Consider the following 25,372-nt stretch of genomic DNA (forward strand, 5'->3'; position numbering starts at 1 on the left):
TGCTGTTTCCAGCAGAAACAAAAATGCACTGAAACCCTTCTTCTGTGTGTCCCAGTAATCTATTCTGTTTTGTAACACACAAGACATACCTGCCAGCGCTCTTGTTTGGCTTCACTCATTCCTATGGATGAGTTCTAGGTGCTACTTATGTCAGTCACATAATTTATAAGATATGTGTTCCATAAGATATTCCTATAATGCCTGTAATGTACAGATTACGTGATAGTGCATTAGCAAGATGGTAACAAAGAATGAATATGTACTGTAGGTGCATACATTCAGCAGTGTGTATAAGGTGTGTACGTGTATGTACTGTAGCTAAACAGTAGCGCATGCTACATGTAATTTTTAAATAGTCTTGGGGTTATACCACATGGGGATTGAAGTCAGAGGAGTTGCATGGGCCCCACAGTTTGGTGTGGGGTGGTCACTTGTCCCTCTCCTAGTAAGCTTTGGTGACCAATTCAAAATACCAGAATTGTGGTCACAATTGTAAATACTGGTGTCTAGTTTTGCTGTAGGGTCAATTTTTAATGTAGCATACATGGATCTAGCCCCCAAATTCCTTGGAGGAAAGAGAGAGATGGGTTACTGTATGTAACAGATTTTTTTTCATTATGAATATTGTTTAATTTATTGCTTAAATGATAAATTCTCTCCTTCGTAGGTTTTTTTAGTGGTCTACTATTTAATTTGCATTTGTCACAATGCTCTAGCAATCTTAAATTGCTTATTTGTATCTCGAGTACTTCCACAAGGCATTTTTAAATACCTTATGTAGATTTACATTTTTAAACGTTTAAAAATATTTTTTCTCCCTTAAACAATGAAAAGAAATGGATAATTGGACATACTTTAGTTTTCAGGGCAAAAGTTCAGCTGATCAGAATCTAGGCAGAAGATGACCAGTCTAGGCAGGGGAGGACTTTACATTGTTTGGACTACCAAAACCACAGATAATAAAAAGCAGTTGTAAAGTAATCACTTCTATACAAGTACAGACATCCTTAAATGCTAAGAAATTGTATGAAAAAAATCCTAAAACTATGAGATAGTCAGAGATTATTGTCTAAAAAATAACTAACCTTTTGAAATATTTAAAAAAAATTTTTTAGATCGTTTAAACAATTGATTTCTATTTAGAAACCAGTTTTTGTGCTTTAATTTGCAATTTATACACATACAGAAAAAAAGGAAAATCGAGATCACAAACTGAATATTTGACATAGCCACAAATTTCTAAAGGCAGAGTTCTGCGACACAAAATATGACAAGAGCTGTCAGAAACTGCAGCTACATTGTGCTGTTCAATTTCTAGGAAGCTGATGAAGCTCCAAAATTTTCTTAGTACTTAATAGTGATAGTGACAAACATCACCGAAGTTAATTAGTGTCCAAATTTAATTTTGCATGTCCTTGCCCTATACCTTGAAGCCACAGTACGGAGTACATCCTAGTGCTACGGCTGGAGGCAGGAAACAGCCTTAATTTGCATGCCCTGGTTTACATTTCTCAGTGAAATGCTTTTGGCTGTGCCATTTATGATGAGACTGAAGTACAAAGAATGGGATTTCAATTTGCATTGTTTTTACTGAAGTTGAGTGAAATAGTGGTTTTCTTCTTTAGGGAAGCTTGAACTTCCGTACTTCAGTTTGCTACACCAGTGCAAAGGAACAAACCATTCCCTGCACTATGGTGTAGGCTTCACTGGTGGAAAGTAATGCGATGTGGTTACAGTAAGAGTTGACTTGATGTCCAAGAGAAATGTTTTCTGAAAATGTGTGTCATCTTAGACCATATAGAAAAAGGGTTGTACTTCAAGTGCTCAAGTAGATGCTAAGTTTGAATTTGAAATTAGGTAAATAGGCATAATCTTTAAGATGGATGCATCATCAACACTAATGTTCGTTTCTTTAATGTAGTTTTTGAGTCTGTCGATGAGGTGTTTTGCCTTTCCTTTGATTTGCTCGCAGTGCCAGTACTGGAAAAAGGCAAATGATCCAAACTGTGACAATGAAAGGTATACCCTGTACATGGAGTGGGCCCGTTTCTTGCGATTCTACAAAGAACAGCCTTTGGACCTCATCAGGTAAAATACTGCCTGTGTTCTATTGTATCCCCTTGGTTATCACTGTAGTGCAGGCACTTATTCATTTGTAGCTTGATCCTGCTTGGAAATTTTTACTACTTTCAAGATCCAATGAGAATCGGATCACTTAATTGGGCACTAGATCCTTGGAGGACACAACATGGGTTTTTACTAGCAACTGGAAAAATGCTTTTTCTCAAATCAAGCCTCTTTCAATCTAGCCTGGGGGTCAAGTATATTACAGATAATATAGCAGAATACATATGAAGAGTACCTTACATTTTATAATCAGTATCTGCCACAATTTTCAAAGATTGATTTGAAATTTTTGAAACTTTAACATAAACTTGAAAAAAACGTGATAAAATCAATTTTTAAGTGTAACTCTTAATGCAGCATTAAACCCAAATTCTAAACAATCTTACCTGAGTTCTTTTTGATTCAGCTAATATGATATAAAAACCCCACTACTTTACTCAGAGATTACGGTTGCCCCACTCTTAACACCACCAGCTGTATTTCCACAAGTTACCCATTTGTCCTAACCATATGATGAGAGCTCTTTGCCCAGGTTCATTTGTACAACTCGTTGGTAAATCACAAAAGTATATCTGCCTTTGTATTATCCTGTGTGAAAGAGAAAGAGTGACTTTTTTTTTTTTAAAGCTGAAGCTCCTACTAGGAGGTAAAAAAGGATCAAAAGAGCTTCTGTATCTTCAAATCTCTTATTTTCCAGTGTACATCAGTGCACTTACACTTCTGTTAAGTGCATTGTTATTGCCATTTATTCCTGCTTTTTTTTTGCCTTTTTTTTCTTTTTTGGTATTCAGGAAGTACTATGGTGAGAAGATTGGAATCTATTTTGCCTGGTTAGGATTTTACACTGAGATGTTATTCCTTGCAGCAGTCGTTGGCTTAATCTGTTTTCTTTATGGCTTGTTTACAATGGATGAAAATATGAGCAGGTGAGTGTAATGTTGAAAATCTTCTGGGCTTATAATGGGAAAAGCTAAGCACATGAAAACTTTGTTCTTGGCAAAAAACCCCCCAGGTAACAAGCTTTTAAAACTTGTCAGAGCAGACAAATTTTTTCTACAGCAATCTATATTGACTTAAATGGTGTTGGACAGCCAGTGTAAAACTTGCTATTTACTAATTAGTAAGACTCAATTTGTAGGCAAAAAGCAGTATTTTGTTGCCATTTATACTGGAGTACTAAAGTCTTAAGACTGCCACCAACATATCTTAGAATTTTGTTTCAAGTGTTCAGCTGCCTTAAGCTTTTCAATTGTAGTCCCTCATGCAGAGCGGTGCGTAGGGCGTCATTTGTACTGACTGCTAAAAGCATGGGTACAGCACAGATCAGCCATGTTCTCCCATCAAAGAGGGATCTAGCCAGAGTTTTTTCATTTTAAATAAGCATTGTATTTTTTTTCTTCGAGAGTCACAAGATTCATGGTGATCAGGTATTTGGGGCAGGGAAGAGTTGATGGGTGGAGAGAGGAAAAGAAGCGGAGAGAGGAAAAGAGGCTTGATGTTTCATTGCTCACTCTTTTTTTTTATAAAAAGACTTACAGAACGTTTTGAGTTTTAACCATAAAAGATGAGTAATGGATTGAAATTCTCATCTATTCTATTGTATTATGTTATTTTGAGACTTGCAGGTTAGCTAGGTTCAGAATTCACCTTGGAATGCTGTTAGATAAAGTTCAAATTTCTCTGGATACTGAAGAATTATCATAGCATTGTAAGCTTTGCACGGTGTAGTAGTTAAATTTAAATAGCAAATTTACTGTAAAGAGCAAAGCTAAAGTAATACCTCTGCTTTTAGAAAAGGTGTTTTGAACACGTTACCAATCTGATGAGAAAGAACATGGTTTCTCTCTCACCTGAAAGCAGTGCATGTGCAGTGCAGCTTCTGATTCAGTACTGAGAGAATCAGAAGCCCATACTAAGGGAATTGCTAGTTCTCCTCCTTGTAGCAGCTGCTACAGCTGCTAGCTTGCCCTGACCAAACACAGATTAACATCAGTGAACATGACAAGACTTGGCATCTTCTCTGTGCAGCTACTGATGTTGAGCTTTGAACAAATGAAGCTCTTAATTTATTAAAAAAATAAACTTCATCTAGCAGCTCTTAAGGTGCTATGAAAACAGATGCTGTACCGTGTTTTCTTCTCAGCAAAGAAATCTGTGACCCTGCAATCGGAGGAGACATCATCATGTGCCCTCTCTGTGACCGAGAGTGTGAGTACTGGAGACTGAACACCACCTGTGTGTCCTCACAGGTCTGTATCAGGTTCTCCAGATGCTTCTCATTTTGCTTCCTACTGAAAACTGTTGTGATAATAACCTGTTGCTGTCTATTCTGTTGCAGTATTCCCATTTGTTTGACAACGTGGCAACTCTCTTTTTTGCCATTTTCATGGGCATATGGGGTGAGTATGTAAGTTATGTCAAGCAATAATGAGATCTTGACCAAAGTGTGGAGGGGAGGAGGGGAATAATGCCTTCACTTTACGATCTTGCCTCGGGGAATAGTGAGGGGAAAAAAATTAAATTTTTAAAGCTAAGGAGGGATTGGGTTTAACCAAGACCTAGCCGGTATCTAGGATGTCATAACTGTTGTGTGCTCCAACTGCTAGCATTTCTTTCTTTCTTTCTTTCCTTAGTATCCTAAGATGGATTGTTCCAACCTTAAGCAGTCTTTGTGAGAGTAGTCACTACTTTGGACTGCAAATTGTCAGTGTCCCTGTGAGGGAGTAGAGAGTTTTTGTGTCCTTACAGTGGGAGGTGGTTCAGCACTACCACTTCATTAGCAGCAATTCTGTGACAAGAATCAATTGGCTTCTACTACAGTGAAGTTTCTATGTTATAAGATGTTTTGATGATGCAGATGCAGCTGTATTTCCTGACTCTCTCTCTCCAAGAATGGTTTCACACCAAGTTCAGACTTTAAGATGGCTTTGTCTTGAATAAATGTTCTTTTCTTAAACTTTGTGCAGTTTTATAGCTGCATGACAGTGTAGTTACTGTTTCTTATGATTCATACTATGTTTTTCCTGTTTCATACTCTCCCATTTCTCCTGATTCGTACTCTTTGTGTGAAATATGATAATTAAATTGCCAGTTCAAATACAGGTGTTCCATTAATTTGCATACATCTCTGTGTGCTAATACAAAATGTGCATTTACTATTGAAAGATCTAGCCACCAAAATTTTTCATAGAGAATTCACCAAAAACTACAGAATCACAGGTGAGTTTCGAATATCTCCAGAGTTGGAGACTCCACAACCTCTATTGTTGAAGATTAGGACGATGTATAGCTGTTTTCCTAAATTTTTCTTGGCTTTAAGCACTAGCCTTTGAGTGACATGGATTAGTTATTTAGGAAGTACCAGCAAAAGATTTTAGAACGGCAGAAGATAAGCTTTCCTGTGATGTATAAACCGTAAAGCCTTCCCACTTCACGTAAGACCAGTCAGTTTACCCAAGGTTTACATTTTAACATAGTTCATAGGGGGCTTTTAAAATGTTACTATAACTTTTATATCTGAAGTCAGTTCCTTCTAGAGTTGTAAAAATTTCTTAAGCCAGCATCTCTTGATCATATGAAAACCATCAGACATTCACTGTCTCGAAAATTACCATGATATTAAACAGTCATCAGAAAGCAACAGAAATATTCGAGCATGCTGCTTGAAAACAGTTCTACTTCTTTGCAATAATTGTTTGTGTGTTATGGGCTTATACAGAAGCAATTAGTTGAATTATCACATTCCTTTGTTAATTCTGTATTGTTACTTGCATATGAAGAGTAGTTCAACTGTAGCTGAACATGGTTGTCGTAACCACGGAAATACCTCTATCCCATCATGGCATCTTCCTTGTCATCGACATTTGGAATTCAATTAGCTAAAAAATTGCTCAATCCATGTTATGGTTTTAGCTGTGAACTGACATAAAAATAGATGGGTCACAATAGAAATGTGAGGGTGATTAATAGACTGCAGAATAGGAGCCAGCTCTGAAACAAATTTAACTTTGTTTATGGCATTACTCACTTTTCCCTTAACTATATTTTAACTTTTACAAATTGTAGTTACACTTTTCTTGGAGTTTTGGAAGAGGCGGCAAGCTAGACTGAAATATGAGTGGGATTTGGTGGATTTTGAAGAGGAACAGCAACAACTCCAGCTGAGGCCTGAGTACGAGGCAAAATGTACTCAAAAGAAGAAAAATCCTGTAACTCAGGTAACGAGCATGCTGGGTTGGCATGCCTGTGGCTGCAGTTGTGTGCTGGCAGTTTGATAATGTGTGAGTTGTGTCTCAGGAACAAGTGTGTATCTCATGGCTAGGTACAGATACGCAGTGACGCACTGCTGTTGGAGCAGGGCAGGCCTTCAGTTATGGCATCCCCACAGAGCAGCGATCAGGCAGCAGTGAGTTGGGCTTAACCACAGAGAGCGTGATACCAACCACAGAATAACTGACAATGTAGTGGGTTTTTTTTCCTCTGGAGTGTGTGAATAACTTGCATTAATTATCCTCTATTGATTTTAATTTCCACAGCAAAACAACGTATTAAATCAGGAATACAATGGCAAATTTATAGCTATCACTTGGCTAACACTATCTTTAGTGTCCTTCGCACTTCAAGGTTGCAGTCTCTGAAACTATTGCACCTTTACAAACCCTTTCTCGTCCCTGCACAGCATGGGAAGGAGCAGACATCTTGATTGAAAGATGCAAAAGTGGGACGAGCTGTGGTTTTGTTTCTGATTTACAAGCACTTTGAATGCTAGAGATATGAAAGTTGCTGAAGTCCTTTGTCTGAAATCTAATTGAGATATAATTAGCCACAGTATTTAGCTCTGTTAAATGCTCTATGTAAATACCTACTAGATGTTAATTGTCTTCATTTAAATACAATTTAGGTAGGAGTTATTTGACAAATTTAGAGATCAGATGGTTTCATTCCAATACAACAACGACCTCAATTTGATGTATTTTTAAATCGTCCTTCCTCTTCCTATAGTTGTATACAAATGACTTATTCTAGCTATTCATAAGTAGAGTTAGAGAAAACAGTCTTTAGAAAAGAAATTGAAGTTTAGCTGGAACGTGGAAAGCATCAGTGTTATAAAGAAGTAGCCCTGTCTTTCAAGGTTTCTCTACTTAGTTGTTAGGAAATACGTACACTATTCTTACATCTCATGAGACAGTTTTTCTGTCTGTCCTTCCCCTTCTGCATATGGCAGCATTAATGCTGTTCTTACACCTGTTCTTACACGCAGGAATCTTTGATAACTAGGCACTGTGATTTTTGAGTGTAGCTCTGCTGAGGTATTGATTTCTACGTGCTCAGATAAACCAATTTTTAATTAGCTAGTTCAGTTAACTGAAAACAGATGCCTGCCTGTTGCATTTGATTTGCTACTTTGCTCCCTATGTATGTTCAGGCTCACAACCTACACTTTCTTACACGTTTGGCAACCAAAACCAGCTGAAGCACTGTGGTTCTGCTGGAGTTGGAGGGAAGATTGGGGGAAATCATGCTGCAGTTCAAGGCCTTGTGCACTCTGCAGCATGGGGCTGCAGCAGCCAAGGGTGATGACGTGGGCACAGAGAAGTAACGGGCTGATACATGGGCAGTGGTTATGTACAACACGGACCAAAACCTGGCGAGGTGAATCAGCCCCATCAGACTACAGCTATGGGATGGCATGGGCGAGGTGCATTTGCATACCTGTCCTGAGGCAGAAGATTGTTCTCTCTCTAAATTCATGCAGATCTCTTAAGTAGGATGGTTTACTCAGCCTTTATTTTGGAAACAGAAATTGGACCATAATATATTCTTACCTCAGAGTGAGATACTGCACTGTTCTGTGCTTTCTAAGTATGCATGAACCATAAAAATTCAATGACTGTACAATCCTTAATATATTCCCGTGGTGGATTTCAGAAGGTTTTTGCAGCAGTGTTCAGCAGTGATCCTTATCAATACCCAATTATAGCAAACCATACAGGTTAGCCATGCCATAGTGTAATTTCCGGTCATTAGATAATGTGCAATACTAGACATATGAAGGGACAGTGATTTCAAATAAGTTAATTCTGCAGACTGATAATATGGATATAGGTCACTGAATTTCTTGAGTCCTAAGGCTGGCTTGGCTTTGCTCAGAAAATTGTTTCCTCATTATTCCTGGCTGTGATTCAAAGTTCTAGGTGCTCTGAAACAGAAATGGCTCATCTCGAGGCTTTAATTAACACCTCGTTTGGTCATGGTGCTAAACTATTTAGCTACATCATAGCTAAAATCTGGTTTTGCTGATTGCAGTAGAATCTTAATTTGTATAAATAATGAAGCATTTGATTAAAACTTAGGATCTGTCACTGTACGTTATTGGCTCTATTTTGTTCTGAATTAGAGAACTTGTTGAATATCCTAGAATGAGTGAAAGATTTGCTCTCAGTATGGAATATGCATACCATTTATTAATGCGTAATTTGTACATATGTATAAAATGTTACGAGCCTATGTAAAGCCACCTGATATCTCTGCTCGTATCTTATCTTCAGCTGTTTTTTATAGTGCTGTTAATGGAGCCTTTGACTATTGCCATGATCATCAAACAACTCATTGTGCCTTAAGGCTGCAGTATTGATAGTGGTGTTTAGGAGGTATACCGAGGCAGATACAGGCAGTATATCTCTCCTGAGAGAACAGGCATTACACTTCAGAGTCGTGCTGGCATGAGCATGCTGATTGTCTGAAGAATATCCCCATTGAGAAGCAGTGCTTGTAAAACAACTTGATTGTGTCAGGGACAAATGCACAGCTCGGTTGGGAGTGTTACATTGGGCGTAACTACACTGCGTTCTCCAGTGCACCGAGCACATCCTGGGGTTTTGGGCAACAGAAAATACAAGCCCTCCAACATCATCTTACAGGTTCCATATCTTCTGTTGTTAAAGCAAGCATTTCCTGGTGTAGTATACTTAATGTGCTTGTAGTGATCCGTGCCACTTTGTCCAAGAGGAATGTGGGCATGGTATGATGCCATGTCCAGAAATTCATCAAATTCAATTTTCGGTGGGGTTTTTTTACTAAATCTTTTCCCACTGGCATTAGTTCTTAAATTATCCTTCCTATTAATACCTGTAATCTGGTATTTTAGGAGTTAGAATTGGTTGTGAAACAGAGAGGTTTACATGAACGTGGAAAATTGTTCGTGTGCTATATGGGAATACTTGCTTGGGTAAGACCTACCTGCCTGATGCTGCAGCAGAGATTGGCAACTAGTGAATGTAGCCATTTCTTCAATTAAAAAAATAAATAATTGAAGGAGTGGAGGAAAAAGCTCTCTGGCTGTGTGGAATGATAGGGTACACCCAAGTAAATGACCATTTTAAGAAACCTTGATGTGAAGAATTTCTTAAATTCCATCCAGTTATGGACTCAGGGCTGTATGACAGCTGACCTGGCATTACAGTAATAGTTCTGCTCATCTAATGAAGGAGGTGGTCTTTTTCCTTTGGCTACTGATTGATTTTTTTTTTTTTTGCAAAAGTTTAACCATTCTTTCCAAGTGCTGTCTTATTACTTTTAGCATTGTTATAGTCCCTTCTGTCCTGATCTCCCCCCACCCCCCAGCATATTCAAAATTATGTCCTATCTATACTTTTAGAGGAGGGCAGGGGGGGATCTGAATGGTTTTCCTTAGATGTGGGCACTTTCACACAGCTAATGAGATCTCTGTGTGCTGCTTGATGGTAGAATACGGATTTGTGAATTGTGCTGTGCTTGCTTGACTATTTCAGGAGATGGAGCCTTATTTGCCTATAACTAGCCAGGCTGTGCGGTTCTGCATCTCAGGAACTACAGTGTTGTTCTGGGTGAGCATCTTTTTGAATCACAATTTTAACAGAGTTGCTGATGACCATTAATCGTGATACTAACACATGCTGGTTTCAGTTGTGATACTAACACACATGCTTTTTTTAATTGTCCAGCAGATTCCTTGCTGTCATGCAAAACGCACTTCAATTCAGATTAAATTAAAAAAGACCCAAACACCTAGGAAATCTGTCACTAGTTAGCAATTTGATTGGACACTTTACTATAGGAAAAATTTTTTTCTTCTGGTTTGTGAGCTGTTAACAGGCCATACTGAAAAAAATGCAGTAGAGGGAAAAAAACTACCATTCACTACAATAAAATATCTACATATTTTTCTGTAGAAACATCTGCAGATTGAATTTCAGAGTAGACAATATAATTAAATTCTCCTATCTCTATTTCACAGAATCATAGGGGTTGGAGCGGACCTCCAGAGATCATCGGGTCCAACCCCATTTATATAAGTCTATATCATTGTGCACTAATTATGTTTTGAATATTGGCATTAGATTGTCTGCTTTTCTAGTGTTAACAAAATAATTTTATGTTTAATGTGTCTAATATAAGAAAGTATTTTGCTTCTGTACTGTGTGTTTCAGTGCTGCCGAACTCATACCCAGAAGCATGAAATTTGAAAAGTGTCATGCATGATGTACATCTTATTTCAAATATGGCATGCATATAGCTATATTGAACTGTATTTCACATCTCTGTCCTTTCCTTAGGTGTCTCTGATCATAGCTAGCATGATAGCTGTGATCGTGTATCGTCTCGCGGTGTACGCTGCCTTTGCCAGCCTGATGGAGAACACACAAACTTTGCAGCCCATCAGTGGATTACTGACTCCTCAGCTGGCAACTTCAGTCACAGCCTCATGCCTGAATTTTGTCATCATCATGATTCTGAATTTCTTATATGAGAGAATAGCCATCTGGATTACTGATATGGGTAAGCAGCATGCTTGAAGACAAAACGTTCAAGGAATCACTAAAGGTAGAACCCATCTTGAGGTGATCTATGTATTTTTCTCACCTTCAACACAGTGGGAGCACTAGGATATCATTAGTCTGTAGTTGACAGCAATGACTCAGTTGTGGCTGTGCTGAGCATTTTCCCCATGTTTGAACAGTTACTGTAAGCTGGTTTCTCTTAGTATAACATTTGCTTGTATTAAAATCAGTCTGGAGCAACAGTCACAGTCCTGAAAGTATTTAAAAATTATCACATATTAAATTAGAGTCACCAAAGCAAGATCAAACTCTTCATTTAGCAGTGTTTCAATTAGGAATACCGAGGATAGGTTTTTAAAAATAGATCACAGCTTTCACAGCCATCTTGAAAAGAAAAAAGACTAAAATAATCATGTTGCTTACTTTGTGGGGCGGGGGGAAGGTTGGAGGAGGCTGGGGGATGAGATAAGACAGCATATTTTCCAGAGCCTTTTTTTCTTGCCCCTATTTTCTTTAGCTATGGATTTACAGATTTTGAGTTAGAGACTGAAGACAAAGATTGAGCAGGTTGAGGTGGCGGCCCCGATATGCGTTGCTGTGGCTGTAGGCATCAGTAACATTCCCTGCAATAAGCACACACCAGAAGTGGGGCAGCTGGCCAGGCCCAGAAAGATCTGCAAGTTTTGGAGCAGATTTCCTATTTGACTGTTGCTTGCCTGCTGAAAACATCCTTCCCTAGAGCCCTTCTTACATATTTTTCTTAGTTTGGCCTTAATGATTTAGATAGACAAGTCCCCACAGGTGCTTTATAGAAACAAATATCTGCAGAATATTCAGCTGGGGCAAGAGCTGGAAGTATTAGGTATTGGTAGTTTGTACAGCTGTCAAAAACACAGTTGGATAATGTTTTTGTTTTGTTTGGTTGTTTTCTTTCCCTGAGGTCTTACAAGTGGAATCAAGAATCGAAAGGTGTTTGTTGTAGAAACTTAATGGGATTTTACATTAGATTTATTTTGATTTATTGTGGACCATATACTGTGTCAGAGATCTTGTTGTTTCTCTCACTTGGCCTAATTAGACCAAGGAAAGAACAAGTAATATGTAAAATTGCCCCCAGCAAAAAACCCAAACCAAAACAAAACCCCAGAAAATGATCATTTTTAATCCTTTTTTCTTGAAGGGCTTGAATTAGTAGCATGAAGGCACAGAAGTGTTCTTTTTCTGCTTGGAAGCTCCGAGGATTTCTTAAGTGTCAATGCTACCTGGGGTTATTAGTTACTGAGGGAAAATTCACTTCTGTGGGACTGCTGCCCTCCTCTGGCAGCTGCGCTTAGCCCAGGCTTAGAGACAGGGCTGGGCCCAGGGTAGGAAATGTTCGCTGCGGCCAACACAGGTGTGAGCGTCTGTTCTCTCTCTTGTCACTCTTGACTTCCTTAAGGTTAGGGAAGATGTTGGTTTCATACATGCTGGTATAACCTACCTCTGGTGCTCTGAACGTGGAGTGTCTGATGTAAATGTTTGAGGAGCTCACTGCCAATAAAAACACTTCAGTGAGCTGCAACTTAGGCAGACAATGTCACTGGAGTCCTGGCTCCTCTGTAGCACATACAGGCTCCCAGTAAATCCCTTCTGTCATGCAAACTTATTCCAAGCTTGGAAATGTTAATTTACTCAGATATATAAAATAACTTTGGCCCTGGGCTGGTGAGTTCAACATGTCTGCAGGGCCCTGACCAATTCAGAGAGACATGAATGCTCATGGTGTGTTTTGTCCACCTTAGTCACAGCTTGAATTGGTTATTCGTTATTATTTGCAGGGCAGTTTAATAATAATTTGCATAGGGCTTCCTGGTATCTTTAACAATGTAAATGTGGTAAAGAATGTGATTACAAAGAGAGCAAAATCTTAAAGGCTTGGTGATATTCAGTACCACTGAGGTGCCTGTATGCTTCCCTATTCCTCCTTCCCCCCAGCTGTGAGTCTCATCTCAAGACAAACAGGACTCATCCAGTTTCTGCTGCTTTCAATTGCACACATACAGCATATTGGGAAAAAAAAAAGAGAAATGTGGTAACATGTTTATCTACTACAGAGAAAATAAAAGTCTTTATCATGTGCATTGGCAACATTGAAATTTTCATAGTCTAGAAGACCCTACTAGTTACTGTTTGAGATTCATCTTGAGTCTCCTAAAAATAGCGTAAGATTTTGGGATGGACAAGTGCTAGCGCACAGTACAAAAAAGGGGGGGATAGAGGCTTATAAATGTCTGAAGAATTAATTTCACTTGAACGTCTACTGAGAGCATTGCATTGTAATTTAAGAGCAGGGTGTCTGAGAGCAGGAATTCCATCTGCTGAACTGTTTGTAGGTGGTTTTCTGTTTATTTTCTTTGTTTATTTAGTTAGGGCACTGTAGGTGATGAGTACTTATGAATCTGCATCCCTTTTAAAGAGAATAAATGAAAACAAAATACGTTTTCTGGCTTCACAGAGATTCCCAGAACTCATATGGAGTATGAGAACCGGCTCACAATGAAAATGTTTCTATTCCAGTTTGTCAACTACTATTCGTCCTGCTTCTATGTGGCCTTCTTCAAAGGGAAATTTGTTGGTTACCCAGGTGCCTACACATACATGTTTAATCGCTGGCGAAACGAAGAGGTAGGACTTTATTGATTAATGTGTGTGTCTTAGAAGTGATCGTCTAGGTTGAAGAAAGCTAAATGTAAATGGTCTCTGGCTTTTGGGTGTCTTTGTTGAGGCACTATATTTTTAGATAAACCATTTGGTAAGACTTGTAAGCTTTTGCTTTTTTCCTCACGTCACAGCTAATGATGCTGTTTCTACAGAGATGAAATGCGGTATTCAATATGAAGCATTGCCTGGCAGTTAGTAGTGGAGAAAAAACTTCATGCACAACTAAATAAAGCAATGAAGTGCACTTACTAAAAATGTATCTTCTAATACTCACCTGCTAAATTCTTAAGAAAGCCTTGATAGAGAGTTGAAACATAAAAATGAGTGTTCTCAGCAAGGAACAGGTGCTGGCAGGCATTTAAAAACCTCTGGTGTAAGGGTATGAATAGACAATGAGGGTGCTTGATAAGTCAGGGTTGGTCTGGTGTTGAGAGCCAGGTGAGTGCCATAGATTCACCTTGCTGAGACTGCTGCACACAGGTCCTGCAGCCCAGTCTTTGCATATCTTGCACCACGGTCAGCTGGAGGCATCTCTGCATTACTCCGGTTTTAAATGCCTGTTGTGCTTGATAAAACACACACCAAAACATACTGAGGATTGAAAGCCCTTCTGTAACAGCCTTCCTGAGAGGGTATCTTAGCTGGTGGTCCAGGTGCAAATATTGTCCTAACAAGTTTTAAGAACCTTCTTTCTTTCCTTTATGCATTAGTAGAATATAGTTTATCTGGGTGATATCCATTATTAGTGTCCTTTTAACCCCTAGCTTCTCTCTCCCAGTGTGATCCTGCAGGCTGTTTGATAGAATTAACGACACAGCTCACCATAGTCATGGCTGGCAAACAGATCTGGGGAAACATCCAAGAAGCCATTGTACCGTAAGTTATCTCTTACACTGAGATCACAGAATCACAAGGTTGGAAGAGACCTTTGAAGATCGAGTCCAGCCATTCCCATCCTATGCTAAACCGTATCCCTAAGTACCTCATCTACCCTTTTTTTGAACACATCCAGGGATGGTGACTCAACCACATCCCTGGGCAGCCTGTTCCAGGCCCTGACATCTCTTTCAGTAAAAAAATTTTTCTAATGTCCAATCTAAACCTGCCCTGGCACAGCTTCATGCCATTTCCCCTTGTTCTATCTTCTGTCACCTGGCTGAAGAGACCATCGACCACCTCTCTACAACCTCCTGTCAGGTAGTTGTAGGTACTGATAAGGTCTCCCCTCAGCCTCCTCTTCTCCAGGCTAAACATCCCCAGTTCCCTCAGACGTTCCTCATATGATTTGCCCTCCAGTCCCTTCCCCAGCTTGCTTGCCCTTCTCTGCGCTTGCTCCAGGACCTCAATGTCCTTTCTATGGCGAGGAGCCCAGAAATGAACACAGTTCTCAAGGTATGGCCTCACCAATGCCAAGTACAGGGGCACAATGACCTCCCTAGACCTGCTTGCCACACTGTTTTTGATACAAGCCAGGATGCCATTGGCCACCTGGGCACACTGCTGGCTCATATTCAGCCTGCTGTCAACCAGCACCCCCAGGTCCTTCTCTGCCTGGCAGCTCTCCAGCCAACCTCCCCCAAGCCTGTAGTGTTGCATGGGGTTGTTATGTCCCATGTGCAGCACTCTACACTTGGCCATGTTGTTAAACTTCATCCCATTGGTCTCAGCCCATCGGTCCAGTCTGTTCAGATCCCTCTGAAGAGCCTCCCTACCCTCAGGCAGATCAACACTTCCTCCTAGTTTAGTGTCATCTGTAAACTTACTGAGGGAGCATTCAATCCCTTCATCGAGGTCATTGATAAAGATGTTGAGTATAGACTGGACCCAGGACTGAGCCCTGGGGGATGCCACTCGTGACCGACCTCCAGCTGGATTTGGTTCCATTCACAACCACCCTTTGGGCCCATCTATCCAGCCAGTTTTTAACCCAGTTGAGGGTCCACCTGTCCAGGACAGTGTCAGCTAGTTTCTCAGTCAGAATGCTGTGAGAAACCGTGTCAAAGGCTTTACCGAAGTCCAGGTAGACCACATCCTCAGTCTTCCCCTTGTCCATTAACCGGGTCACCTTGTCATAGAAGGCGATCAGGTTAGTTTGACAGGATCTACCTTTTGTAAACACATGTTGACTGGGCCTGATCCCCTGGTCATCATGCATGTGCTGCATGATAGTTCCCAAGATGATCCTCTCCATGATCTTCCCTGGGGCTGAGGTCAGACTGACAGGCCTGTAGTTCCCCAGACCCTCCTTCCGGACATTCTCATATATGGGTGTCACATTTGCCAGCCTCCAGTCGAGTGGAACTTCCCCAGTGTGCCAGGATTTCTGGTAGATGATGGAAAGGGTGTTGGCTAGCACACCTGCCAGCTCTCTCAGCACCCTCGGGTGAATCCCATCAGGTCCCATTGACCTGTTAGTGGCTAACTGGCCAAGTAGGTCTCTAATAATTTCCTCCTTAACCGTGGCAATTATGCTATTCTTCCACTCTCTGTCAGCCAGTTGCTGAGAATGAGTACTCAGGGAATAACCATCTTTACTACCATAGACTGAGGCAAAGAAGGAATTAAGGACCTCAGCCTTGTCCTCATCCCTTGTCACTAATGTTCCCTCAGTATCCAACAAGGGCTGGAGATTCTCCTTGACCCTCGTCTTACTGTTAATGTACCTATAGAAAGACTTTTTACTATCTTTTACAGAGCTGACCAGTCTGAGTTCCAGTTCAGCTTTAGCCCTTCTGACTTTCTCCCCACATGACCTCACTACATTCCTATAGTCGGGCCAAGACACCTGCCCCTTCTTCCAAAGCTCATATTTTTCCCTCTTTTCCTGAAGATCTTCTTGGATCTCCCTACTCAGCCAAGCTGGCTTCCTTCCTTGCTGACTCCTCTTCCAACAGACTGGGACAGCCTGTTTTTGTGCCACCAAGATTTCCTTCTTGAGGAGCAACCAACCCTCTTGGGCTCCTCTGCCCACAAGGGCTGCCTCCTATGGAATCTTTATTGAGCAGCTTTCTGAACAGTCCAAAGTCAGCCCTACGGAAGTCCAAGGTGCTTGTTCTGGTGTTTCCCTTTCTTACTTCTCCCAGTACTAAGAATTCTATCAGCTCATGATCACTATGCCCCAGGCGTCCTCCAACCTTCACATCCCCCACTAGACCTTCTCTGTTTACAAACAACAAGTCCAGCAGGGCACCTTCCCTGGTGGGTTCATTCACCAGCTGGGTCAGGAAGTTGTCTTCCAAACACTCCAGGAACCTGCTAGACTGCTTCCTCCCTGCTGTATTGTACCTCCAGGAGACATCCGGTAAATTGAAGTCCCCAATAAGGATGCGGGCTAGTGATCGCAAGACTTCTCCCAGTTGTTTAAAAAACAACTCATCAGCTTCCTCCTCCTCATCAGGTTGTCTATAGTAGACTCCCATCACTATATCTCCCTGATTTCGTTTTCCTCTGATCCTTACCCAGGGGCACTCAGCCCGTTTATCATCATACTCCAGCTCTAGGCTGTCAAAACATTCTCTGACATACAGGGCTACCCCACCTCCTCTCCTACCCAGACTGTCATGCCTGTATAGTTTATAACCAGCAATTACAGTACTCCAATCATGTGAATTGTCCCACCACGTTTCAGTGATGGCAATCACATCATAGTCTCCCTTAGTTACAAGGACTTCTAATTCCTCCTGTTTATTGCCCATGCTGTGTGCATTGGTGTAGATGCACTGTATCTGGTCTATTGATCTTGTTATGCTCCTCAGGGAAGCCTTGTTTCCCAAATGACAGATGATTTAAGTTACCTAGCCCATTGGTAGTAGTTACATTTCTACTCTGAATTATCACACTGCCCCCCGGATTAACTAGGGTGGCTGACCGGAAGTCATTGCCAGCACACCGTTCCTCAATAACTTGACCACAACCAGGTTTTTTTCCATCTCGCCTGTCCCTGTCCCCCTCCCCCTTCTTATCTAGTTTAAAGCTCTATTAATGAACCCCACTAGCTTCTTTGACAGTATCCTTCTGCTTGGGGATAAGTTCTCCCCATCCCTGGAAAGCAAGGCTGATGAGTCTAGAGCTAGCCCATTGTCAAAGAACCCAAAGTTCTGTTTCATACACTATGCTCTGAGCCAGGTATTAACTTCCTGGCTCTTCTCCTTCCATCCCTCCCCATTCCCTGTAGTAGGAATGGTGGAGGAAAACACTACCTGTGCTCCAGGTCCTTGTGTCATGCGTCCCAGGGCCCTTAAGTCTTTCTTAAAGGGCCTCAGTTATTTCATTACTACCAATTTGGAAAATTAAAAGCGGGTAATAGTCCATGTGCCTGACCAAGGTTGGGAGTCTCTTTGTTAAGTCCCTAACTGAAGCTCCCTTAAGGCAACAGACTTCCCTATGTAGAGGATCCGGCCTACAGATCGGGCCCTCAGTCCCCTCCAAAAGGGAATCACCTAAAACAATGACCTGTCTATTTGTTTTAACAGAGCCTGTTTTGGTAGTATGCTTAGGGGGTCTTGTCCTAGGGAACACAACCTCAGGAGTCGTTGTCCTATCAGCTGTCTCATTATCTGGCTGGTCCCCTTCTAGTAGCGCCTCATACCTATTGTTAAGATGCCCAAGTTAGAGAGGAAATTCTTGGAAGGAGAGGTAGCAAGTATTGCCACATGAAGAAGCCAAGGAAAATTCTGTAAATTAAGCACAAATTCTGACAATTAGACTGATTTTATAGAGGTTTTTGGCCTCTATTTGTGAAAGGTGCACTTGTAAAAGCATATTGCAACAAGGAGTTTGCTTAGAGAAAGACACTTGTTCTGCTTCTCTCATTATTAATTTTTTTCCATATGTACAGCTGGATTTGTAACTGGTGGGGACGCCGGAAAGCCAGAAATAATCCAGAAAACTTATACAGTCGCTGGGAGCAAGACCATGATCTGCAGACATTTGGAGCCTTAGGCTTGTTCTATGAATATCTAGAAATGGGTAAGTTTAAAAATACACATTTGGAATTGAGGGCAAGATACCTTGTACTGATGCTTCCAAAAAAAATGCTGCTCATTTAATTGTTATGGGTTGATGCCACCATTTTCATCTGATAAACAGCAGACAATTAACTGCTGGAAATCATTAAATAGGTCAGCTCAGTTTTAAAAAAGTGAGCTGCCTTTGCATCTTAGACTGCAGGGAATTTCACAGGAACGCCACAAAGACTGTTTGTTTCCCTCATTTGAATGGTGAACATTATTCTCAGTGCAGCCAGCTGTCTCAGTGTCTGTTCTGTTCTTGTTCCCAAGCATATTATCAGCTGATGTCAGTGGAAATTGTAAGAATGGGCTGAGTGCCCAATATCCTATAATAACTCATACTGGAGCTCTGAGATGTACAAACTGGATCAGGGAGAATCTGTTTAGCTCTTGAGTTTGAACGGCTTAGTGCTTCCATACTGCCCTGCAGACCAGCAGAGGGAGCACGGGTAACAGAATCGTATTTTCCAAAGGCAACGGGAGTAGGTCAGCATAGGAAATCACTTTCTAAAACCTGGGAAACTAAAACGAGCAATTGAAGCCAAATGAAATCTAAACCACACTAAAATAATACTAGTATTTGTCTACTGGAAGTGTAAATTTCATTGAAAAGTAGTCCATCATATTGTTTTAATTGTACTGGTGCCCAAAGATTTGCAACTGTATTACTGTCACTTCTTATATTTCATAGGATTTCATACAGGGTTGTATGCGCTAAGAGCCACCGGTGTTGCCAGCCACATCTGTCAATACATGGCCTTGCTCTTCCTGAATCAGACCTGGGGCTATGAAACTAGTAGGAATTTTGTTGTTTACCTGAGATGAAGAACTGATCGCTTCAGTCATGGAAGGGCTGGCGGCTGCTGTATGGGAACTTTTTGTTATCCGCTGCCTTAACCAAACAAGATGTTCTATCTCTTGCCTTTAAAACACAGTGGCAGTATTGGCTCTGCACTGAGGACTATCACATTCTGTACCATGAGATGTTTCATTTTGGGAATGTCTAAAGGCGTCATCTATGTATTTTACTTGCAATTCTTCAACTAATGTTAAGACTCCCCAGTAGAACTATTACATACAGAATTAATATTAATATTTTGACTAAACTAGTAACAATAGGTTGGAGGTAAGGTCACGATAAAAGCACAAGTATTTCCTCTTTTGCATTTAGGAGTGTAGCTGATAAGTAAAAGGAAAACAGGCTTGCCCTGTACAAACCGCAGGAGAGGAAAAGTAGCTGGTTTTGGTTTTGCTTCTGTCTTGTAATTCAGAAGTGTGATGTACGACTACATTCCCATTCGCCTATGCTGCGTTCTGGTCATGAGAGCACTGCAGCACCCTGAAAGAATTACTAGTATCCAGCACTGCTGGCAGCATCATTGACAGCACCTGAATGCCTTGTTCCCCTCGGATGCTGCTGAATGGCACCCCTGGGAGACCAGAGAAGTCTTGGGGCTGGGGCAGGTTGTCACTTGGCTCTGGCCAGATCACTTGACTCTGGCCAGATGATTTCTTGCGGAGCCTGACAGAAGTTTGCCATTTGTCTGTGAGTGGCAACCTACATGTTTCACAGTCACCCTGAGGGTGCTTTTTTAGGGGCAGATTTTGGCACTCTTGTTTTCTCCCTTGCAGTCATTCAGTTTGGATTCATTACTCTCTTCGTGGCGTCCTTTCCCCTGGCTCCCCTTCTTGCTCTGATGAATAATATCCTGGAGATTCGAGTAGATTCTTGGAAATTAACCACTCAGTACAGGAGACCTGTGGCTGCAAAAGCACATAGCATAGGAGTTTGGCAAGAAATCCTGAACGGAATGGCAGTCTTGTCTGTTGTCACTAATGTAAGTACATTAACTGCACTATGTCAAATTTGCATCTTCCATGTATTCAGAATTTGCAAACTTAAAAATCAGTTGATGCTGCTTCTCCATCAACAGCATTCACTTTATCACATGCTACCCTACAGAGATACGGTCAAGCCATTTGGGTACTTCAGCTCAGCTGTATGTTGATGACATGCAGCTCTAAATCCACATGTCACTGTACCATAATCTTTCATTCACTTATCTGTTTATTCCAGTGTTTTGGAATAGCAGAAGGCAGTCTGAAGCTCAGCTTGATGAGGCACATTGATTGCCTGGAGGGGACCGTAGGGGTCAAGAGAGGTAGATTCGTTCTTTGAGCCAGATGACATATCTGTCTTGGCGTTATGAAGCCTGTTCTGTGGGAATTCTGCTCACTGAACTGCTTCTGGATGCCCCTGTGGGTGCAGCGGCTCAGAGTACTTTATATGAACTGGAACTAAATGCTATGCATGTATTTCATCTGAGGTATAATGTAAAACAGACTTCCGAGCAAAAGAGTTGGGCCTCTAATGTAGAATAATAAACAGTATCAGACCTAGCAATGTATTGGGCATGAAAACCACATGTAGCTGTTGTCTAATTAGCAAGGTACCTGGGCATCTGAAGAGGCTCAGTTTTCAAGGCAAAACGTGCTGGTAGCATTTTTTTTTTCCTTTCTATACACAGCTGGGGAAAATGTCTCCTCTTCTTCCATAGAGTAACATAGTGATCATGTGCTGGATTTGAGCTCATCCTTTCTCATAAGGATTCAGGTGCACACATCCGCTAACAGGATCAGTAGAAGATGGTTTGGTGTAGGGGGATATTTGGGATTTGATGCCTATTGTAAGGACTATCCACATACATTGTTCAGTGCGTATTTAAAATCAGCTGATCATTGCAGCAGGGGCTGCGGTCAGCATCTTTACCAAGGTAAAGAGCCCTGATAATGCTCATCCTTGCTTAAAGGATCCTGGGTTATGTCACAGAGTCACAGTAACAAAGCCCCTTTATGAATCTGCTTGCAAGTTTTGTGTGCCACTTCCTCAATTTCTTTTCCCATTTTCTTTTTTAGGCTTTTATTGTTGCATTCACATCAGATATGATTCCTCGTTTAGTTTACTACTATGCTTATTCTGAAAATGAAGACTCGCCTATGTCTGGATATATAAACAATAGCTTGTCAGTGTTTCAAATCTCAGATTTTCCTGACAGAAACAAGCCTAAAGAGAATCCAGAAAACTTTGTCATGTGCAGGTTGGTGTAATAATATATATTTTATCACTTTGCTTTAGAAGACACCATAAAAAGTCAGTTTGATCTAAGTAGTCCACTAGAAATTGTATCATTCTCATAATTTTGAAGTGTGAGATAATATTTCAGTTCTTAACAGTGCAGCATTTGGAATGGTTTGTCTTAAGTTTCATTGCTAGTGTGCTTTTAATTAAGTAAGAAAGCAAAACCTCAAAAAACCCTACTGATTTCTGAGTGATGGATGAGATTTACATCCCTAAGGTTTCAAACTTCAGCCTATATTTTCAAAGGTTTTTGAGACTTCAAAGCTTATGTGGACAAGGAAGTATCACTAAGGGGATGTTTAGATTGCAAAGCTGAAAGTGAGATAGATACAGTATTTAAAGGCAATCATTATTGTGCTAGATACTACCAAGAGTCTGGGCCATGCTGATTTCATTAAAAAAATAGTCCTTTCTAACTAGAAGAAGCATTGGAGATTCTACAAGAATCACAAGGTTGGAAAAGACCTTTAAGATCATCAAGTCCAATCATTCCCATCCTAAGCTAAACCATATCCCTGAGCACCTCATCTACCTGTCTTTTAAACACATCCAGGGTCAGTGACTGAACCCCCTCCCTGGGCAGCCTGTTCCAGGCCCTGGCAACTCTTTCAGTGAAAAATTTTTTCCTACCATCTAATCTGAACCTGAGACAGAACTGAGAAAGAACTTTGGACAAGTCCATGGTAAAAGAAAAGTACTTGATTTGTTGCAAAATAAACCCCAAAACAAACCAAGCAAACAAGAAACCCCCAACATTTTAAGAAGCAGCTACGTTTGTATGATGTTTTAGCTTTAAAAGCCCAGGATTCTTTTTCCTACCTATACATGCGAGAGTAGAACACCTACTCAAGACTGTCCTTCCATTACACCCTGCATCTGTCCAGCACAAAACCTGCCAACATCTGTTGCATTTATTCAATGCTTGTCCATTACCATGTGATACATTCCGTCACTCTGGCCTCTATGATTTGGTCATTGCCTGAAAAAAGGAGTAACGCTTGTCCAAAACTTCATTCTCACACTTCCCTGTCTCTGCTTGGTGGCTCCGAATGTGAGGGTGTTTAAGCAAACGTACAATCAAAACAAATTGAGAGGCAACCTTTCTCTGCAAAAGGGAACAGGCCATTTAGAACAAGATGAAAAGGTTCCTTAAGTGACAGCTATATTTGATTGTAAGTGTCACCAAGCTTGTAGTCTGTCTGAGGTTGAATATGACATTTCACCTTTGCATGTCTATCTATCCAACAGGTACAGAGACTATCGATATCCTCCAGATCATGAGAGGAGATATTTACACACTATGCAGTTCTGGCACATTCTTGCTGCGAAACTGGCCTTTATAATTATTATGGAGGTATGTTCCCTACGAAATTTCCTTCCAAAGTTTGTACCTTATACATTCTCTAACGTTACTGCAAATAGAATTGCTGACAGTATAAAGTAGTTTCTTGCCTAAGTAGTGCCAAATACTCATGTCCTAAATGATTACTCCTATTGTATCCTATCAATTCCCAATAGCTGAGCATTATCAACACCTCCACGTGAATTTTCTAAGAAACCACACAGAGGTATTAGGAAGTGATGCTAGGGATTCAGAACATGACAGTTTGCTCTTGAGTTTGCTGATTCAAAAATGGTGTGAAATCAAAGTTCCTGCATAAAAGGAAGTGGTGTAATCTCAGCCATACATTGGTTTATGAATTGTTCCAGGAAAGCCAAATGAAATGTATTCTGTTTGTGAACAAAAAAGAAGTGATCTATTTGGTGTTAGCGAAAACAATAGTTGTTTCCTATGGTAATGAGTTGTTGCATTTCCCCTGGCTTCTTGTATTTTGCAGCATGTTGTATTCATCGTCAAATTCTTTGTAGCATGGATGATTCCTGATGTCCCTGCAGATGTGAAAGCCAAAATAAAACGTGAAAAGTATTTAACACAGAAAATTCTGCATGAGTATGAACTTGAAAAACTGAAGGAGAGACTGTGTCGAGGTGATAAACAAGCCACGGAAAAGGAGTTCATCGCCACAGAAGGGAGAATGGAATTATCCAGAGCAATGTAGTGGAGCTAAATCCCAAACAGTTATTTTTCCATTTCAGCTTTTCTTATCTGTGATTTGCTCAGTGGGAATCATCTTGAAAGCTGTGGGACAGTTTGAACCCTTTGCTTTCAGTCCAAAGATTTTAGACTTTTCTTTCAAAGTCTTACTGAGCATTCTAAGTTTAGTAAAATCTACTTGACTGTATGACTTTGGCACTGTTTTCTATTTACCTGTCACTTTGAATAATAAGCGTAACCTTGTAACCCTAGAATTTGGATTCTATATAGGGAATATTACCCTCAAAGGGCTCACAGGATATAATTTAATTACCACCAAGCCTCCTGCCCCCTGCTGCTAAATGCAGAGTTCCAGGCTGTATCCCAGCTGAATCAAAAGGATATCACAGAGGAATCCTGGGGTGGGAAATACCGAGAATTATTATTTTTCTGACATGGTCGTTTAACTAGGAGGACAATCCTGACACAGAGGTCAGGTTTTGGGGCTTTTTTGTATCCAGTGTGTCTTAAAAAACATTTGTTTGCAGCTTTGAACTTCCATAGAATTTCTTTTTTAAGAAACAATTGATTTTTAAAGATATATTGACTTAATTCCACTTGTTATTACAGGCATGGAATTCAGTTAATACATACTAATGAGGGAAAAAAACCAACTGCATAATTTATTTTCATAAAGATATCTGCCAAAGAGTTTGCTCTTTAAAGGCAAATATTGTGGAATCATCTAATGACAGTGCTTTTTGGAGATGTGTACATTTTGAGGAAATACAGTTAATTTATTTCTCCATCTCAAAAAGTGCAATTGGAAGATCGTTCTAGATGTTGGTTTTGGCTAAAGCTAGTCTTTTGTTTGTATTCTCTGAATGCCAGCAAAGGGCTCAAGCTTTGTTGTCTGCCTGTACTCAAGGCATACTATTGGAGTACGACTGCAGAGTGCAGTGGATTGGGAGACTTCAAAAGGTTTTAAGCATGTGAAATAATCTGTATTTATGTTGTTTCACTGTCCTTTAACATAGGAGCTGGGGAGGGGGTGGTGATTTAGATTTTGGTTTGTTTTTTTCTGTTTTGTTATGGGGCTTTTCTACAAAGTTATCGAGTTTATAAGTATGTAATAACTACTTGTGCTGAGTAGCTACCAGCTGTTTACAAATGTGCCCTCGTTTTATAATTTGAAGCATTTATTTGTATTATTTTGCTGTATATTTCAAACATATCAAACACTTCCATGCTTAGTGCCTTGTTTATTTGCATTGGGCAGAAGATGTGAAAATGGTCGCTGTAGGGAAATGCATCTTTCCAAAGTGTGCTTGTGAGCATCATGATACTGTGAACATGCACACATAGCTGTACAGTGTTAGTCAAACCATGTCTGCCTCGGCACACTTGTGTGTGGTAGTGCTACTCCTAACAGCGACCTGGTCACAGGGAGCAGTTCATACCTAGACTACTTAGGTAAAGTAGCACCAGACTGTTTGAGCTCGCTCATGCTGAAGTACACTAGTTAGAGAAATGAAAAATTTTA

At 40.5% G+C, this 25,372-nt stretch overlaps 1 protein-coding gene across 1 annotated transcript in view; it reads left to right on the plus strand.

Moving 5' to 3' along the window:
* Positions 1-24,093, plus strand: part of ANO5 (anoctamin 5) — a gene marked incomplete at its 5' end in the record, with an annotated part of 60,865 nt that extends 36,772 nt beyond the window's left edge. Inside the window, 16 exon segments of the mRNA XM_084263517.1 lie at positions 1,973-2,088; positions 2,919-3,053; positions 4,271-4,376; positions 4,466-4,526; positions 6,193-6,344; positions 9,275-9,372; positions 9,374-9,398; positions 9,918-9,992; positions 10,722-10,944; positions 13,441-13,610; positions 14,425-14,522; positions 18,484-18,614; positions 20,288-20,493; positions 21,572-21,753; positions 23,043-23,148; positions 23,633-24,093. Of these exon segments, the coding sequence (XP_084119643.1) occupies positions 1,973-2,088; positions 2,919-3,053; positions 4,271-4,376; positions 4,466-4,526; positions 6,193-6,344; positions 9,275-9,372; positions 9,374-9,398; positions 9,918-9,992; positions 10,722-10,944; positions 13,441-13,610; positions 14,425-14,522; positions 18,484-18,614; positions 20,288-20,493; positions 21,572-21,753; positions 23,043-23,148; positions 23,633-23,854 (2,106 nt within the window). The 3' untranslated portion in view covers positions 23,855-24,093.
* Positions 24,094-25,372: the final 1,279 nt, after the last annotated feature.

This window comes from Gallinula chloropus (genome assembly GCF_964237585.1).
Source record: "Gallinula chloropus genome assembly, chromosome: 4".
NCBI lineage: Eukaryota > Metazoa > Chordata > Aves > Gruiformes > Rallidae > Gallinula > Gallinula chloropus.